Here is an 18,372-nt window from a genome sequence, read left to right on the forward strand (position 1 = left end):
CATATTCTGGTGACGTCTGCTCCATCACCAGCCAGGGAGGAAAGAAGAGAGAGAGAGAGAGAACGAGGAACTGATAGGGGCAGAGAGCGAAAGTCCTCCAAATTCTAAAAGGAGGCAGAGAACACTTTCTTGCCAGCGTACCAATGTTCTCTGGGGACCTTCCTCTTGGAGATGGATGGCCTCCCTCACCGCTTCTCTTGGTTTTCCTCCTCCACCTCCTGAGGATCTCTTGATCCCCCACCAGATGCTTCAGGACTTCCCAGGAGGGCTTCCCCGTAGCTGGAAATGATCTTTGCCAGATGACTCTGGCTTTTTTGGTGTTGTTGTTGGAGCCTTCTGCCAAGCCATGGAAATCAGCCTGTTGGGGTTTCTTCTCTGGTGCTTCCATCTGGAACTCCTGTGGGCAGCTGGGATCTTCCAACATCAACGCTCAGCTCCGCCCAAAGCGAGGACACCTGAAGCAAAGGAATGGATGCCTTCCTTCTTGTCTTCTCTGGCCCCACCTTTCACTTGGGTGCCCACCCCAAACTTGGATAAGGCCGATCCTGAGGGGTCAGAGGCAGCTGTGGCTTTCTTGTACTCTGGGGATGTGTTGCGTCTCTCACAAGCCAACTGTACTCAGAGATTTGAGGTGAGGGATGTGGGGAAGGCCTCTAGCCCTCCTCCAGCCTTGCGTTCTGCTTTGCGCAGTGCTACCGACACCCTAGCCCATGCTACCAATTTTCTCAACATGGTCTTCCAGACCAATGACATCCGTGAGTCGAGCGTAAAAGATGATGTGGAATGGTACCATGCTTTGGTCAGAAGTGTCATGGAAGGAGATTCCCAAGTGTACCGAGCCATGCTGACCTTTGATGCTCACCTGGTGTCTTCCAAACCCCAGATGATGCTCCAGGCCACCAAGGAGAACAATGAGATATTACTCCAAGATCTCTCAGCCTCTGCTGAAAGCTTGAGGAACCTGACTTGGGAAAATGAGTGGTACAATTTCTTCCGGTTTCAGAAGGCCCCAATGCTCTTCAAGCGAATCCTCAGCAATGATCTCAAGACACTGGACACCCCCAAATGGCACCAGGGAGACAGCTATGTGATGGATACAGACCATATCAAATGGTCACCACCTTTCCTGGAATGTGAGGATGGGAGATTCTTGCCCAATTGGATGGTCACACTCTCCTCTTCCTTCTATGGCCTGAAGCCTGATCTGAAACCAGAATTCAAGTGAGTGGGGAAGGGAAATACAAGGGATGATACTGTGTATGGAGACTGTGTGGAAAAGTGGCTATTCTGTGCCATTTTTATGACATTGCATATCCCTTTATGCTTAGGTATAAAAGTTTATTACTAATATGCATGTTCTGTGGAACAACCCACCAGACTCTTGTAGCAGTTTACAATATTACAAAAAATCTTGTCCCACAATTTAGTAGTAATAATGTTATTGTTGATTATTATTATTAATAATAATAATAACAACAATTATAAATCAGTAATGGTCCACTGAGCATGTGCAGAGAACTTTCTCATTCACTGCTAAGCAACTACTGCTTAGCTCTATTCACAAAAAAATGTTGGATAAACTAGTGTTAATTTCTGGGATTCAGGCCTGTCAGGAAAGAAGCCCAGACCTTTGATCTGGAAACCTAAAGGCCCAATCCCAGACTGCAGTGGGTTGAACTCAGTGGTGATGATGAAACATTCAACACATGCTCAAATACACTCTCTCTTTCAGTTTGATCTCATTATGTATGTTTCCAGGCAAACCCTGATGAACCCTGGCTCAAGGAATCTTCTGGGACCTCAATCTTTTTTTCACCCCTTGCTGTGACAGAACTACAGGATCTGGCCATGAAAGGAAGAGTTCGTCCCTTCCAAGTTCCTTTTACTTTAGTCCTGCCCCCTGAAACATACTATCCTGGCAACCACCTGAGCAATCAACCGGGAGACTCATCAGTGTCTTCCAAACCATACCTAAATGGTTGTCTGGAGGTGATTCTTGTTCACCACAGGCACCCAGGAAAATGGCTCTTTACAACCTGCTATATTATTTGAATGCATTTTACAAGCCTGTTCTATGAACCTGCAAGGTGCTTGATCCTACTTGAAAGCTTTGCCTCCTGGCCTAGAAAACCCATTCCTCTAATCCCAAGTGTGTGTGTGGGTTAAGCACCATTTCCCCCTAATTTTACTTTGTAGGTTCTCAATTTGAGCCTTAAGATTATTTTAAAAGTTCTAGAGGAGAGACCAGTTCAGCAGGGAAGAGGTTAATGTATCTAACCAGCTTTTTCTGCTGGTGGAAAGGAGGAGTCTCCTTTGACCAACCAAAAAAGTTTTTTTTGTCAGAGGGACCTCCAGAGATAAAAGCCATGTAGGGTGAGGGCTGTGGTAAGGAGAGGAATTAAGTGGGGAAAGTTGGCTGGATACAACTCACTGAGCTGGATCAAACAATCTTTTTCTGCTGGTGAAAAACAGGCGTGGGTCTCCTCTATCCATCTAAAAAGGCTGTACTGGGGAATCTCCATGAACAAAAGTTGTGTGGCTTGGGGGGTGGGGTAAGACGGGCAACTGGCTGAGACTGAGCAAGAAAGCTGGCTGGATCCAACCCATACTTCTGAAATAAAAACATAGTTAGGTTTAACTTTCATAGCGGAGGTGGGAACATAAATGTCCACCCTGTCTTATGCATATCTCTGTGTGGTGTAGAACCCTGAGAATTGTTCTTTTTTCAAAAACATATTTTTCCCCCTTTTAAAACACGAATCAAGTGCAAGGTATTAAGCAGTGTAACACTCTGGGGGTTTAAAGTGCATCTGTGATGCAAACTGCAACTGCATGTACAATTTATAGGGTTGCCAATGTCCAGGTGGTAGTTGGAGATCTCCCGGAATTACAATTGCTCTCCAGGCAACAGAGACCAGTTCCTCTGGAGAAAATGGCCGCTCTGAACGGGGGAATCTATGGCACTATACCCCATTGATGCCCCTCCCCTCCCTAAGCCCCACCCTCTCCAGGCTCCACCCCCAGATCTCCAGGAATTTCCTCACCTGGAACTGGCAATCCTAACCATTTACCTTGCCCAAATTAGTGGAGATCTTCTTGTCATGTCTCATGGTGCCCTTGGTGCTTATATTTAAAATTTCCATTGTCAATGTTGACCATGTTGGGAGGACATTCTGACCACATTTCTCTTTCTAGGCCTGTCACTTTAGCCCTGCAAATAAGCCCATGTGAATTACTAGCCCAGAAACAACCTGCCAGCCCATGCATAGCTGTTTGTAGGAAGCTGGTCTTGCATAAAGGCAAAAATCTTGAATCAGGAATGTTTGTATTTGGCATGAATTCACTAGGTGATTTGAGGTAAGCTGTGCTTTCTCAGAAGTAGAGTGGGAAATTAAATTGGCCCAGGCTGAGCCAATTTAATTTCAGGTAAAAGGTTTACACCACTTCTGTGACATCACTTGCTGCTTGCATGGTAAGCCTGAAGGGCTGTGCTGCTCCTGAGGCAATAATGGTTGGAGTGAGATGGTGGTGGACCCCAGGCCCTCATAGCTGCTGCCTCCTCATACTCAGAAAGATGGCAGTGCAGGTACAAGCATTAGAACAGACAACGTCTGTACCTGAGCCCCCTTCCTTTGTGGTGACTGCTGTCCCATTCACACCTGGCCTGCTATTTTCATGTGGCAGGAACAGCAGTACTTCCTCTTCTTTCTCATGAGGAGGGCAGCTTGGGCATGGCAGTGGCCACTGCACACCCTTCTTATAAATAACAACAACAACATTCAATTTATCTGCTGCCCTTCAGGACAACTTAATGCCACATTCAGAGGGATTTAAAAAGTGTGTTATTATTATCCTCACAACAATCATCTTGTGAGGTGGATGAGACTCAGAGAGCTCTGAGAGAGCTGTAACTGACCCAAGGTCTCCCTGCTGGCTTCAAGCAGAGGAGTGGGGAATCAAATTCGATTCTCCAGATTAGATCCTGCTGCTTTTAACCACTACACCAAACAACACCAAAGAAGTGCTGGCCCTCTTTGGATGGAGGAGCTGGACTACTTCTTGAGCTATCTTCCAGGGCAGGGGACCTGTGAGGACTTGTGGGGCACGCTTCCTGTGTCCGCTGTTTCACCCTCCCTACACTATTCCCTTTTTCCCTCTACTCCCCCTAGCTTCCCCCCACCCTTCCCTGCTTCCTTTTAACCCTATGCAGATATCCTGATCTGGTGGGCACTCACTACACGTGGAGGGACAGCAGAAATGAGTGAGCTGGCCCCACCCCCTGCTTCCTCATATTGCGTGGTCTGCATGGGGCAAACATGCAGAAGAAGAGCCTACACATATACTACCACCCCATGATCAAGTGACACTGATTGGGAAACATTGCTGATCATGGAGGAAGGGTGTTGTGCATGGGCACTTGCTCCACGCATTCACCACATGCAGACCACTTGGTGATTGCGTGGAGACAGGGAGCAGAGCCAGCGCACTTGTGTCTGTTCTCCTTCCCCATGTTGTGAGTACCATGTGATCAGGGCATCTGCATAGGGCTTCTTTCACCCACCAACCAATCTACCATTATCAACTTCCCAATATTCAGCCTCCTCCCTAGCAGCCGCCTACTTTTTCTTCTCTGCACGCACTTGTTTGCTTACCTACCTACCCTCTTTAGCTTCTCCATTTTCTTTCCCCTATTCCTGCTTCCTTCCACTCCCTCCACTCTTTTTATCTTTTTCTACCTCCCCCGTACCCTTTAAGTGACAGAAGCTAAGGCATGTAAGGCTCAGCTTGATATAGTTGCCTAGCATCCCCCCAAATGGCCATGAGATTCAGAATGGGATTTCACAAAATCTCAGCGGGCTTTGGGCTCTTAAAGGTACAGGTATTGATTTTATTATTTGGGTTTTTTTAAAAATCCACACTCTAGGGCCTGATTTAGAATTAGATACAATGAATTATGGAAACTTGTAAAGGTGTCAGCCCCCAGTTGCCACCCCCCCCCACTCACCTGTCCAGCAGGGAGGAAAGATGTAGGAAGGCTAGCAGGAGCATGAGGTAAAATGGTGCCGTGTTCCGCAGTTTCCAATGACATCACTTTTGGACCAAATGTCATCAGGAGCATGTGGCGAGCAAAATAAGCCAAGCAGTGTCCTCTACCAGGAGCCCCCCCCCTCACCATTTCAAGGTAATGGTTCCTGGCAACTCTGGAAAATTGTGCTGCATTCAGCATGAGAGAAACAGAGTGGTATATGTTGTGTCCTTAATGCCAGACTTAGGAATGGTGAGGAAGCAGTGGTTACAACAGGCAAGAGTTTTATTCTGTCTCCATTCTTTTACTCTCCCTATGAAGACCAGGATTACATAGGCAGGCAATGGCAAACCTCCTCTGTTAGTCTCTTACCATGAAAACCCCACTAGGGGTCGCCATAAGTCAGCTATGACTTGACGGCACTCTCTACTATTACTACTACTATTAGCTGTAGCTACTACAACTTCCTTTTCTTCTCCCTGTCCACAGTGAATCCTAGAGTGGACTAGTGCAGTCTCAAACACTGGCCTGGAGTAAAGGAAATCAGTTGTTAAAACATCAAAAGGAGTCAGATCAGGACTGAGAAGACCTGGATTCAAATCATTATTCTGTTATGAAGCATGCTGACCTTGGGCCTTTTATTGTCTCTCTAACCTACCTCTCAGGGTTGTTGTGAGGACTGGATCAAAGTGTCCCTGTGAGTTTCCACAGCAGCATGGTGATTTGAACCTGAGTTTCCCACATCCTACTCTGAAACTCTAACCACTACATTGTACTGGCTTGCGGGTTGGGGGTCCGCTGTGGAACAGTAGCAAGCAACCAGGCCTGGGTGAGTCATGCCAGCTGCATGGTATCAAGTTGCCCAGTGTTTGCTTCTGGGCTTGGCCCCAGTAAGTCCTCCCTCAAAAGCCAAACAGCCTTGGAAAGGGCCCTACCCCCTCTCCCTGCCTTTTGCTGACAGAAACCAAGTCTGGAATACCTGCTGAACTCTTATGGTTGCCTAGCAACAGCCACCGAGGGCATCTGGTTAAAGCTACAGGTGCTCCTTTTATACTTTTTTATTTTAAAAAAAACCCATTTTTATTTTTATTTTGGATTTCGGATTTTTCTGCTAACCTGAGGCATTTTTCAGGTGTGTAGGAAGATCTGTCTTGTCCGTTCAGGACTCCAATCTCTGAATTTAAGTTTCCTAGGAGAGGTCCATCACTGGCTACTGGCCATGGTGACTAAAGGGCACATCCACATTCAAAGGCAGGAAACCTCTGACCACCAGTGCTAGGAGGTGACATCAGGGGATCATCTTGGTTTCTATGCCCTGTTTGTTTGCTCTCCAGCGCAGCTGGTTGGCCATGGTGTGCCACAAGATGCCAGATTAGATGGACCAGTGAATTGATCCAGATAAGCACTGTTGTTGTTGTTAAAAGTGTTCTTAATATTCTTTTGGTGGGAGACATTTATGGGAACCTGGAATGCAAGGGACACAGGACAATCTAGGTTACCAAGACTCCAGAAGATAATGAAGCTCCTGACACATCAGTGGACAAGTAATTCACCTCAGGCCATGAATGTGAGGCACAGTTTCTAAGGAGAGCCATTTTTGCCCAATACAACCATTCTGGTCCCTAATTGCATCCCAGCTGTTGTACTCCAAGATGGTGCCAAGCCAACAGGTTTTTCCAAGTGGTTGCAGCAGGCAACCACCATGTTGCTCAAGATGGCACTGCCCTATAGCAATTGCCATCTTGAAGGTGATTCTCCACTACCACAGCAGGAGGAGACCAATTGGATGCAAGAAGGATGATGGCAAAGAAGAGAAAGATTAGGCAGGGTTGACATTTGCAACCTTGCTAGCTTGCCAGCACATTTAATGAATTAATGCTGAGTGAGAAACTGCTAATATTAAACCTCCTATTCTAATTCTTTCCAGGCCCCTTTGCACACCATGTTTTAAAAAACCTTTCTGTAAATAGGAAACTAATCCAGAAGGACTAGAATCCTTTCCCTGATGTGCTAGGGGTCTTTGGGGGAGGAGTAAAAAGCATTCAGCATGTGATGGGGTGCAGTCCATTCTGTTCACTCATGCACAATATCGTACTAAGTGTCTAGATACAGCCTGTGTTTTTAGTGCCTATAATTTTTCACCTTAGACAGTGAAAAAGCTAAGATCGGCTCTGTCTAAAAACCTTCTTCTGGTTTCCAGTCTTTTTTTTTAATGTCCCATCAATCCATCTTTCTGTCCTGTCAACTTAATTCCTGTCTGTCTTACTCTGAACGGACCGTTCTTTCTGTAGTTAGACTTCTGCTTTAGGATTCCTTGGCTTTCTCCCTGAGTCACAGTGTTCAGATTGTGCATTGTTTTGTTGTGTTCTATATAAATCCTTCCTCCCTTTGTGTTCCTTGGTTGCTGCTTGCCTGGGTTCATAAATCCTCAACAAAAAGGCAGTCTCCCCACCCATATGCTACAATAAAATTGGTTAGTCTTAAAGGTGCTACTGGACTCTTTTTGATTTTGCTACTACAGACTAACACGGCTAACTCCTCTGGATCTATCCCCACCCATACAGCGAGTGATCCATGATCCTTCTCTCCTGCAGCTTGAGATCTGAATTTTTCGGAGCCTGTTCCATCCTAAAATGGATGCATTCTGTCTTGTTCATGGTCATCCATGTTTCATGTTGGTTAGGTTCTCGGTTCCAGCTTCATCCCACCCTACAGTTCAATGGATCACTTTGCACAGCTAGGGTGGCAAAGAAGAAGAGCCCCAAAATTTAGGGCTACCAACCTTCTAGTGGGGTCTAGAGCTCTCACAGAATTACAGCTGATCTCCAGACTATAAAGATCAGTTCCTCTGGAGGCAATGGCAGTTGGGTAGGGTGGACCTAAGGCATCGCATCCCCTCTGAGCTCCCTCCTGCCCTCCCCAGATTCTGCGTCCAAATCACAAGGAATTTCCTAAGCCAGAGCTGGTAACCCTATAATGTAGTGTTTTTGCCCAGGCCTAGAGTTACTTCTTGAATCTCTTGGGGGGTGTTGAACCCTGTTAACTTCAGGTAGGGTTCCCAGTTGCCCACTGGTGATGGGCAATCTCCCAGCAATTTGCTCTGTTGCCCGCCGATCACTGGCAATTGGCTGGAGAAGGCAAACTACCTGGCAATCGCCTGCCACCAGCAGACAACCAGGGCAAGTATGCAGCAGGTGTGCTCCTGGCGAGGCGTGACGATGTCACTTCCAGAAGTGATGCCATTGCACTGGCGACGGATATGTTCCTGCCCAATGGGCTGAACTGGCTCTGCACAAAGCGCAAGAGCACACCCACTGCCAGCGCAATGATATTACCTCAGGAAGTGATGTCATCGTAGTGAAGCTGGGAACAGGCGTGCACTTCACATGCTTGTGAATATCAACCCCCCAGTGAGTACCAGCTTCCCTTCCCCACCACTCTGCTGGAAGGGTAAATAGCTGGCAACCCTAACCTTTTGCTACACAAAGGTTCCAAGATTCTACAGGAGAAGGTTTTTCTATCCATGCTATGGAAAGCTACTACTTCTTACACCTAGCCATAAGGCAGCAATTTCTACATTCAGAAGAATCAAATGAGAAAACCGTTCCTGGAATGCACCACTTCAGCTAACAGGTGCAGGAGCTGCATTTTTGAAGATTCCTCAATTTAAATAATCTCTTGCAGTAAGAGAAAGGTCCAAAGTAGGCCTTTCCTTCCTTTAAATGTTTGTTTTATTTTAAACACAGGGGAGCATTGGAACCCTCCCAACATGCTGCCTGAAGTAGTATGATCAAGAAGAGCTATACCACGATTTTGCTGAAGGGGCAAATTGGTCCTGAACCAGTGTGATGCTGCTGTGCAGCTCTCTGAAAGGAGAGACATACGCAGTAATAATAATAATAACAATTTGCCAAGATAATTATTGTTAATGATGATAATAATGATAGTAAGTCATTGTTAATTATTATTAATTATGCCTGCCTGGCTTACAACTGTTAAAGCCAAGGGAGCTGTTGGGTGACAGCCTTCGTTAGGGGTGGTGGATGAGAAACAGCTTTCCTCTTCTCTGTGGAAAATGGGTCACAGTAATACACATGGAATAATGTATTTCCCTCATCTGAGGAAACCTAGCAAGAGCAATGAAATCTCAGCATTGTTGTACCCGGCTGCTATGGATGTCTTAAAGTGCCTGAAATTCCATGGCACACACAAAAAAATCTGCACTTTCTTAAAACCAAGGACAAATCAGTACAACGAACAACTTCATTTTGAAGAATAAGGCTGCTCCACTGGTATAGCTTGGTATGGAAAGCATTGTTGAATTTTTTGGACTTCAAGTGAGAAAATTTGTTGTGGAAAATGCGGTGCTCTATTATTTCTTTAGTATATTATTTACCCTGCCTTTCCTCCAGGGAGCTCAAGGCATCATATATGAATGGTTCTCTCCCCTTCTCCATTATCTCCTCACAACAACATCCCTGTAAGGCAAATGAGAGAGAGAGAGAGAGAGAGAAATAGTGACCCAGCATCCATCAAATTTGTTTTACGTTAGGCCTAAAAGTACCAGCGAGCAACCAAAAGCAGGCCCTGTATGTATGTATGTATGTATGTATGCTAGCCTCCAGGTAGTGGCTGGAGATCTCCCGGAATTACAACTGGTCTCCAGGCCACAGAGATCAATTCACCAGGAGAAAATGGCTACTTTGGGAGGGGGGGTGGACTGTATGGCATTATGCCATGCCAAGGTCCTTTCCCTCCCCAAACCCCACTTTCTCCAGGTTTCACATCACAGATCTCCAGGAATTTCCCAAGTTGGATCTGGCAACCCTAGTATGTATGTATGTATGTATGTATTACAGTCCTTAGACCAGACGAGCAGGCCCCGTACTTCTGAGATTTAAGGACTTCCGGGTAGACCTGATGCTCTGCCATCTTTTAGGCATTGGGAAACAGTGTGGTGCTTGAAAGAGAGATGAGAAGGGTGAGTATAACACACAGTTACACTGAGCTGTGAAGTCCCTCCCTGATTCACATTTCACATCAGCCATTAACTCACTGGGTGGCCTGAGGCAATCTGCTATTCTCTCACCCATCTCTCTTAATCAGCGAGGCTTAGAAATCTAAGCAAGGGTGAGAAAGTTGCTCTTTTAAAAAAATAGCTGAGATTCTCAGTAAGTCCATATGCTTTGTAAGAACTCATATGTTTAAGATATTTTGCTTGGTTTTGCATGTGCTATTGTGGTGGCTATTTCCATTGTGAGAAAAAAGATGCACACTGCAGTGTTTTTAATTATGGAAGCAGCCTCTCCAGTGTTTAGAGGATGCCTCCTGCAGATGTTACACTGTTCACATGTGTAGGCTGCTCTTGTGGGTATTTATGCATATCAGCAGACCACAGTAACATCTGCATCAGTTTTAAGATCCAAACTACACAACACATTTGAACACAGTTCTATGGCCGGAGTTCCTTCAATCTGATTTGCACTTCCCACAGACAGACAGCAATTATGAAGCACTTGTTTCCCAAGTGCCACTGGCCCAATTTGGAATGGGAACACAATGTGGTGGGAAGAAGGGGGCTTCAGTGTCCTCCCCTTGCCATTTTCCCAACCCAAAATAACAACCCAGAGGGGGCGTTATTTTCCCATAAGTACAAAATCCTATCATCAGGTTCTGTGGAAGACTGGATTTTCAAGACGTCTCCCTCCCTCGCCTCTTCCCCCTCAAAGGTTCGTGTTTAAGGGTGCCAACATCCAGGCAGGGTCTAGAGTTCTCCTGGAATTATAACTGATCACCAGACAACTGATCACCATTTTCTCCAGGGGATCAGTTCCCCTGGAGAAAACGGCAACTTCAGAGGGTGGATTCTATGGCATCATGTCTCTACTGAGCTCCCTCCTCTTCCCAAACTCTGCCCTTCCTAGGATCTGCCCCCCAAATCTCCAGAAATTTCCCAGTCCAGATTTGGCAACCCTTCTTATGTTTAACCCCTTATGTTATCTGTTCCAGGGGGGTCGTGAGAATGGATGTTAAAATCCGGAACATTGATATAAACCAATGCACCAGTGGACAGGGATGGTTTGCAAACACACACCAGTGTGATCTCAACAGCACAAAGGTAAGAGAGGATCCTTGGAGCTGTACTTCCTGGTAGCTTCTCACAATCTCTAAAGTTCCTTCCTCCCACAGAGTCTATCAAACATTTCTGAAAGCACCATTAGCATGCCAGTAACTGTACGGAACTGAGAAGTGGTGTGGAGTCCTTGCTCAGAGGAGAAGACAGGGAAATTAGAAGTGGACAGAGCAACTTCTAACAAGGGTGGATGGGGATAATAATAACAACATTCAATTTATGTACTGCCCTTCAGGACAACTTAACATACAAAGTATGTTATTATTATCCCCACAACAATCACCCTGTGAAGTGGGTGGGGCTGAGACAGCTCCAAGAAGCTGTGACTGACCCAAGGTCACCCAGCTGGCTTCAAGCAGAGGAATGGGGAATCAAACCCGGAATGAAGTGGCACTGTAAGGACAACAGAGGTGAGAAGGGAGTCAGCTGCAATGCAATTTTGCACAAGTTGAAAACCAGGTGGTTTAATAGAACTTGGACATTTATAAAGGTTTTTGGAATTTGACTCAGAAGGATGCTTTTGCGTGACTGAATCTAAGATCTCATTTATGAACTTGAAAGCAATGATGCAAGCCACGTGTTTGTTTGGATGTGCAGAACAATATTAAAGTGGTAAGGATGCAGGCAATGGGGGGAGGGGGTGATACTTGTGCTTGTGTATAGTGTGTCAAGGGAGAGAGAGTGGAGGACACCTTACCTTCCTGCCCATCTAACCCAGCAGTCCCTCCTCCAATGCTATTCAGTAGAATAACATCTGAATGGGACCAAATATCTCGTTCAATCCCCATCATCTCCAGTTAAATGGATCAGGTAATGTGAAAGACTTTTATCCTGGAGACTGTTGCCAATCAGAGTAGGCAATACAGGCCCATTTGTATGATTCAGTATTGGGTAGCTTGATGTAGTTTAGGGCTGTAGCTCAATGGTAGAGCATCTGCTTGGCATCTAGAAGGTCCCTGGTTCAGTTCCTAGCATTTATGGTTAACGTAGATGATGTTAGACCACCTAATGCTTTTGACTAGGGTTACCAGCCGTAGCTGGAAACCTGCTGGGAAGAATTGGGGGTGGGGACAGGTGTGTTGCCATTGTGCCAGTGGGGGCCTCCCCCCATTTTTACCCACTGGCGTGTGAAGTGCCAATGGGGAATGTGGTTAAGCATGAGGAAACCTGCACTCCCTGACAGCTATAGAAAGTTAGAGCAAACAGATGTGATAGATCAATGGTCTAAGATGTGTCTATGTGCAGGTATGTATGTAAGTGGAAACAATCTGTTTTACAGATCTCATTTGTTTCAACGGGGTGTGTACTAAGCAGGTCCCCATTGGATTGTGTCAATTTTCTATTCTTTTTAGTTTGGCTTTTTGAAACTTTACTTTTATGCTCTTTGATGCTTGATAATCTATTTGTTTTGTTCCATTTTGCTGCTGATCATCTTTTTGAAAATAAAAATACTTCTATTGGGCAGAGGGTTTCTTTTGAAAGGCAGCTGCAAAGAATTTTTTTTAAAAAAATACTTAAATGACTGTGTTTACACATTTCTAAAACTCAACTATAGCTGAAATGTCAAGCAGGGGAAACAAATTAGCATATACATTTGAATTCTTCCACTCTAGAAATCATGGCTCAGGGCCATGTTTGTTCAGGACATGTTTGTAATGAGTTGGGTCCAAGTTTCCTGAACCCAACTTGGGTTTCCCAGAGCCACGTAGTAGCTGCAGAGAATGGTTTTTTAAAAAATAAAGCCAGATGGGCTCGGAATGCCCCCATAGGGGGAGGAAGGGCTCCTGCCTCCCTTCCCAGCCATTTCCCCACACTAAAACACTATGGGGAGGACTTCTTTCCCTATTTCTGCTACTCCTCCACATGGAGCAGCAAACACATGGCAATAAGTATCCCCTCAGTGCTGTTTTGGCATGGGAAAACTGCTGGGGGGGGAGCAGTAGCCCCCCCACCAGGTGGCATTCTGCTCTTGTCTGGGCTCTCCTTTGTTTTTTAAAAGCCATTACCTGCAGTGGGGAACCTGAATTAAAAACTCAAACATGACTCTTACACTGTTTGGCCCTTACACTGTAAGCTCTCTTTCCACTTTCAGAAGTCACTTCTTTCCACAGGAAAGGAGTGGGATTTTCAGGAATTCCCTTACTTGCACCACAGATTTTCAGGAATTCCCTTACTTGAGTCCCCCCCCCATCAGAATTTGTGGGAGAGGGGAGTATAGCAGGCTATAGCAGGAAGGGAAGTTCTCTTCCTCGAGTGCTGCTATTTTCACATAAATGGGTTCAAATGCAGCCTGAATTCTCCCTAGAAGCTAAAATGACGAAACTGAGGTTATCATACTTCGGTCACATCATGAAGAGAAAAGACTTCTCATGCTAGAAGTCAATGCTAGGAAAGGTGGAAGGCAGTAGGAAAAGAGGAAGACCCAAATGAGATGACTTGATTCAATAGGTAGCCACGGCCTCCACTTTGCGGGATCTGAGCAAGGCTGTTAATGATAGGACATTTTGGAGATCTTTCATTCATAGGGTTGCCATAAGTCAGAAGTGACTTGACAGCACTTAACACACACAGGAACCAAATTGAAGCACCATACTCAGTTTGTAATAATAGGGACCAGAAGCTTGTTGCAAGTACAGGGAGTGATGGAAAGTTAGTACAATCACTCAAGGCAGAATGCCTTGACCACAACCGAGGCAGGTCAGGCCACTAGGCAAACTCAGGTGATAGTCTAGGACAACAGATATTGAGGGCCTCCAAAAGAGCAGGCTTGAAGGGAAGCTTGGTGTGAGCTGTCTTCTAGAACCTTCATACCTATTGACTCTGGTCTTCTGTGGCTGCCATGAGGGAACAAAGAAAGTTTTTATCTATTTTTTTGTCATTCATTTTGAGTACTCGGTGTGTAAAATATTCATTATCTACTTCTCACTTTTCTTTCTATTGAATGGGGGGAAGGGGAGCACCAAAGCTGTAGTTGCCAAAAAACCTTGGGCTCGCCTTGATCTCAACAGGCTATCCAAACTATTTTCTTTCCGGGTAATGTTGGCCTGCCTGAATCCCAATAGAGGAGATCCTTATTAGGAACACAGGGGGGAGGGGGAGGGAAGCTGCAGATAATTCTGAAAGTTTTATTCAGGAATTAAGTGCCCTAGGTATTTTGAAAGAGAATGTTTTTGGCAAGGATAAAAATCTATACAGTCTAATTCATTGTCATTTAAATCACTCTATTCAACTAACACTAACAGTTGTATAGAGAAAGATTGCAAAACTCTAGAATATCGTGGGAGGGGAGAACAACACAGCCAGTCTCACTTATTATGATTTTAAAGGGAGGTTTCTTGGTGAGGTCTATGCAGTTTTCTATGAATCGATATAAGGAATGTTAGTTTAATGTGGCAATTAAATGCCAATGGAATAGGTAGTGTTCCTGCCAAAAAAACTTACTATTTGACAAAACCTTTCTGAGAATCCTTGCAGATTTTGCTGTTTTGTCACATCCTTTGCTGCAGTAGAAATAGCCCTTCTGGGTTTTCTCTCTCTCTCTTTATTGGCAGCAAGCATCCGTGTTCTTCTTCCTAGCTTCCCTCCTGCGTCTCATTTCTCCTTTGCTTTCAGCATCCATGTATTACTCCCCTCCCCTCTCTGCTGACCCATCTGCCTTCTTCAGCTGCTCTGTACCTTCCCAGCACAGCAGGGTTTTAATGTGCAAATCTGCATTTAAGCACCTTTTATTGAGTCTGTTTCATTACAGGCATCGGGTACATCCTGTAATGGGCAGTGCGGGTTGGTTTATTGCTCTTTGCTTTAGAGACGGCTGAGCTCGGTGCTACAAATCTGGTGCCCTCCGACAGAAGCCACCTAGGGAGGTCCTCCAAGCACGTAGGCCAGCAGACACAAGAAAACAGGGATGAAGCACAGTTTCTGAGCTCTGTAACCCAGAGTGAATTCAGCTGCCTTGGAATATTTGCACAAGGTCTTTTCGGCTTTTCCAGGCATCATGAGAAATACCATTTCTGAGGCAGGGACAGTTCAAGATCTTTTATTGGTGCATCCAAAAAATACAAATTGCATCCACTTTCCAGTAAGATGGGGCCACAATCCAGTGAAAAGTTCTTCTGCGCAACTGTGATAGAAATGAACAGGACCTGCACAGGATTGCTGTGATGTGGATAAGATGCAAAGATTCAAAAAAAGCCAGGGATGTCTTTAATAGATGCACAGAATTTGATATTGGGCAAAGCATTTTTTTAAATTAAAAGTAAGCTCCTAGTTCTTACTACAAAATTCTATCTGAAAGTATATGGACAATACTTAGATTAATCTCTGAAGATGAAGCATAGGGTATGTGCAGAATTTCCTATAGTTGGGTCAGAGCATTAGAATTTTGTGACCCTTACCCATGAGTAGCAGCCAGAGAATAAATTATGCACGAAGTATTTGTCTAACGTGCACAATTTATGCAGGTCAGGTCAGCTTTTCATGGCACAGAACTGTGGTGCATATTTAGAAGAAGACACATTCTGAGAGCACCCGAGCATCAGCAGGCGCAACGTGCTAGCGTCAAAACTATTTAGAGAAAATGTCAGTGTTAAGAATTGCAGAGGTTCTGCCTCTGAAAGGAAAGTTTGCACAAGTTTGGGGATTGTTAGCATAAAGCAAATCCCTAATCACTCTAAAGAACAATGGTATTTACATAAAACATTAATTATGTTAAAAGATCAGGAAGGAATAAATAAACCTAAACAGATTTCAGTTCACAAATGTTGCACTATCAGTGCTCTTTATATCAATTGTAGGTTAGACCTGAGCCCTTTTCAGACATTCAACTGTGCATAACAGGAGCCTTACAAATGCCACATATAGATCTTCTTGATTCTCTTGGTTGCCATGCTGTTTAAAAAGTGGTAGCAGGCATATGCTACAGCTTCAGTCCACCCAGACTGACCATTGGGTAGTTTTTTTTAGGATTCTGGGTTTCACGTATCAAAGATATATATGCATGCAGAATTCACACATTATCCCTTTTCAGGCAGTATAGTGACTGTGTGTATGGGGAGCATTATAGGTAGTGCATGTTCCCAGTATGTGTGGTTGCCGGACTCATTACATGTGGATGTGACGTCTAAAAAGGGATAATGTCAGTGTTCTGTGTAGAGTGTGATGTGTACAAGTTGGAGGCCCACAAAGAATTGCAGTGGAGGAACAATTTGCAAATTTCCCCCTCTACATCTCCCTCTCTAGAATTTTTCAGGGGCCTGATCAAACTAATCCGCCCTTTCCCCCCTTTCCTCTGACTCTCAGCTGCCCTTAATATTCCATTCCTCCTGATGCATACTCAGTCCACATCATGTATTTTGTTGTTGTTATTTTAGTTAAGGTTCGAAGTTAATTTAACACATGTATGTAGGCATGCAGTCTACATATGGAAAGACCTCTGGGTGGTTTCCTTGTGCTGCTTTCATCACACACACAGAGGCCAGCCAATTTACTATTAGATATTGTGGTAGCAAAGCAATATTATTCCTGGCATCCATCTACAGTGCAGGAATTGGGAGCTTATTCTTAGTGCCAATTTGAGTCACTGGGTAGTCCTATCCAAATCTAGACTTGGAAACATTTAATTCAGTGGCTCATTTAAAAATCTTTTATGACCTGGGACTCTCATATCTAATGGACCACATCTTCTGATATACTTCCATGTACCAACCAAACTTCTCTTTGCTTAGACTGGTCTGCTGCTCTTCAGCCACAAATAGAGCCTCTTCAGTGGTAGGAGTCAGGGCTGTTGCTAAGGAACGGCCTGCCCATGGAACTACAAAGGGCACCATTAGTTCATATTTTCTTTAGAGCATATAAAAATGCCCTATTTCTTAAAGTCTTTTTTGAAGGCTGGTGTTGTTACATTTTGTGGTGGACAATGGAGATGAGCTAATGGGTATCTTTAAGCTGTTTTAGAGCTGTTGCATGCATTGAGGGAGTTATGTTGATTTTATCATTATCGCAACTTGGAGTGGCATTTGTAAGCCGCTTACAGTTGAAAAGGATGGGCTATAAATATTTTAATTAGTAAATCTTTGAGGACAGTTATCAGAATAAGGGCTACTGAAAGTGAGGGACCAGGACACAAATTCCATAGGGCCTCCAGGCAAACTCTGTGATTTTTGGTTGAGTCTGAGGTGTGTGAGAAAGGCCCTGTCTGAGGGCAGGGCTGCCTTGGTTAGATTTCTGCTCTGCTGACAAGTTAAAGGAAAAAGACAAGGCTCCTAGTAGAATTCAACCAATTCAGAGTCCTCCTACTATGTGGTGATTTTAAGGATTGATATTGTAAAGTTTATCCCCCTTTTCTGGACAGGGTGTTTGAGGGGTGGTGGTGAGGCATCAACGTTTTAACAAGTAAGTAAATAAATATAAGAAAATCCCCGTAGGATCGGAATGAGGATTCCTCTACTCCACTGTCCAGTTCCAAAAGCAATGAGACAGACGCTGTAGGGAAGCCTAAAAGGGGGATGTCATGCTGACTGCATAGGCTTTTTTAAAAATCAAGCTGGCCTGTGATTCACCTTTTCAAATCCAGCCAGGAGAAAAACACAGGAAAGAGAGAAGGCCGGGAAAATTAAAACACCATTTGCTCAACCTGACACCTCTCCTTGAGACATGTGTGTAACTGACATCCTTGGGATAAATAAATGTATGTTGCTTTAGCCTTTGGTGCCTACGTGTGCCTATGTGACCAGGGCCAGTTTAGCCACGGAGAAGGATTGTGTGATGTTTCAGTGGCTCAGAAGGGACTGGAGAATGGAGGGCTGGAAAATACAGGCTTGCCTTCTCCTTCCTCTAGCAAGGAATGCCCATCCCAGCAGGAGATACCTGAGGTACTATTTGGTAACTCTCACTGTGGTAGTTAGACACTAGCAAATTTCTGTTCTTTCTTTCACATAGCTGCAAGCCTAGTGCAAGGCAACTTCCTATGGACTGTGAGCTCTCTACCTTTTACATTCTCTGTAGTTCCCCAGAGACCGCTTCGATCAGCGGATAAATGTTTACTGGTGGCCCCCGGCCCTAAGGAAGCCTACTTCGCTTCAACCAGGGCCAGGGCCTTTTCATTCCTGGCCCCAGCCTGGTGGAACGCTCTGTCAATGGAGACCCAGGCCCAGCGAGACATATTATCGTTCCGCCGGGCCTGTAAGACAGAGCTGTTCCGCCAGGTGTTCGGTGG

At 44.9% G+C, this 18,372-nt stretch overlaps 1 protein-coding gene across 1 annotated transcript in view; it reads left to right on the top strand.

The window, feature by feature from the left end:
* The first annotated feature begins 346 nt into the window (after nt 1–346).
* Nucleotides 347–18,372, top strand: part of GPR179 (G protein-coupled receptor 179) — a 65,358-nt gene continuing 47,332 nt past the window's right edge. Inside the window, exons 1-2 of the mRNA XM_054995678.1 lie at nt 347–1,221; nt 11,036–11,144. Coding sequence (XP_054851653.1) covers nt 347–1,221; nt 11,036–11,144 — 984 coding nt within the window. The remainder of the gene's footprint in view (nt 1,222–11,035; nt 11,145–18,372) is intronic.

Source organism: Eublepharis macularius, chromosome 12, assembly GCF_028583425.1.
Source record: "Eublepharis macularius isolate TG4126 chromosome 12, MPM_Emac_v1.0, whole genome shotgun sequence".
Classification (NCBI taxonomy): Eukaryota; Metazoa; Chordata; class Lepidosauria; order Squamata; family Eublepharidae; genus Eublepharis; species Eublepharis macularius.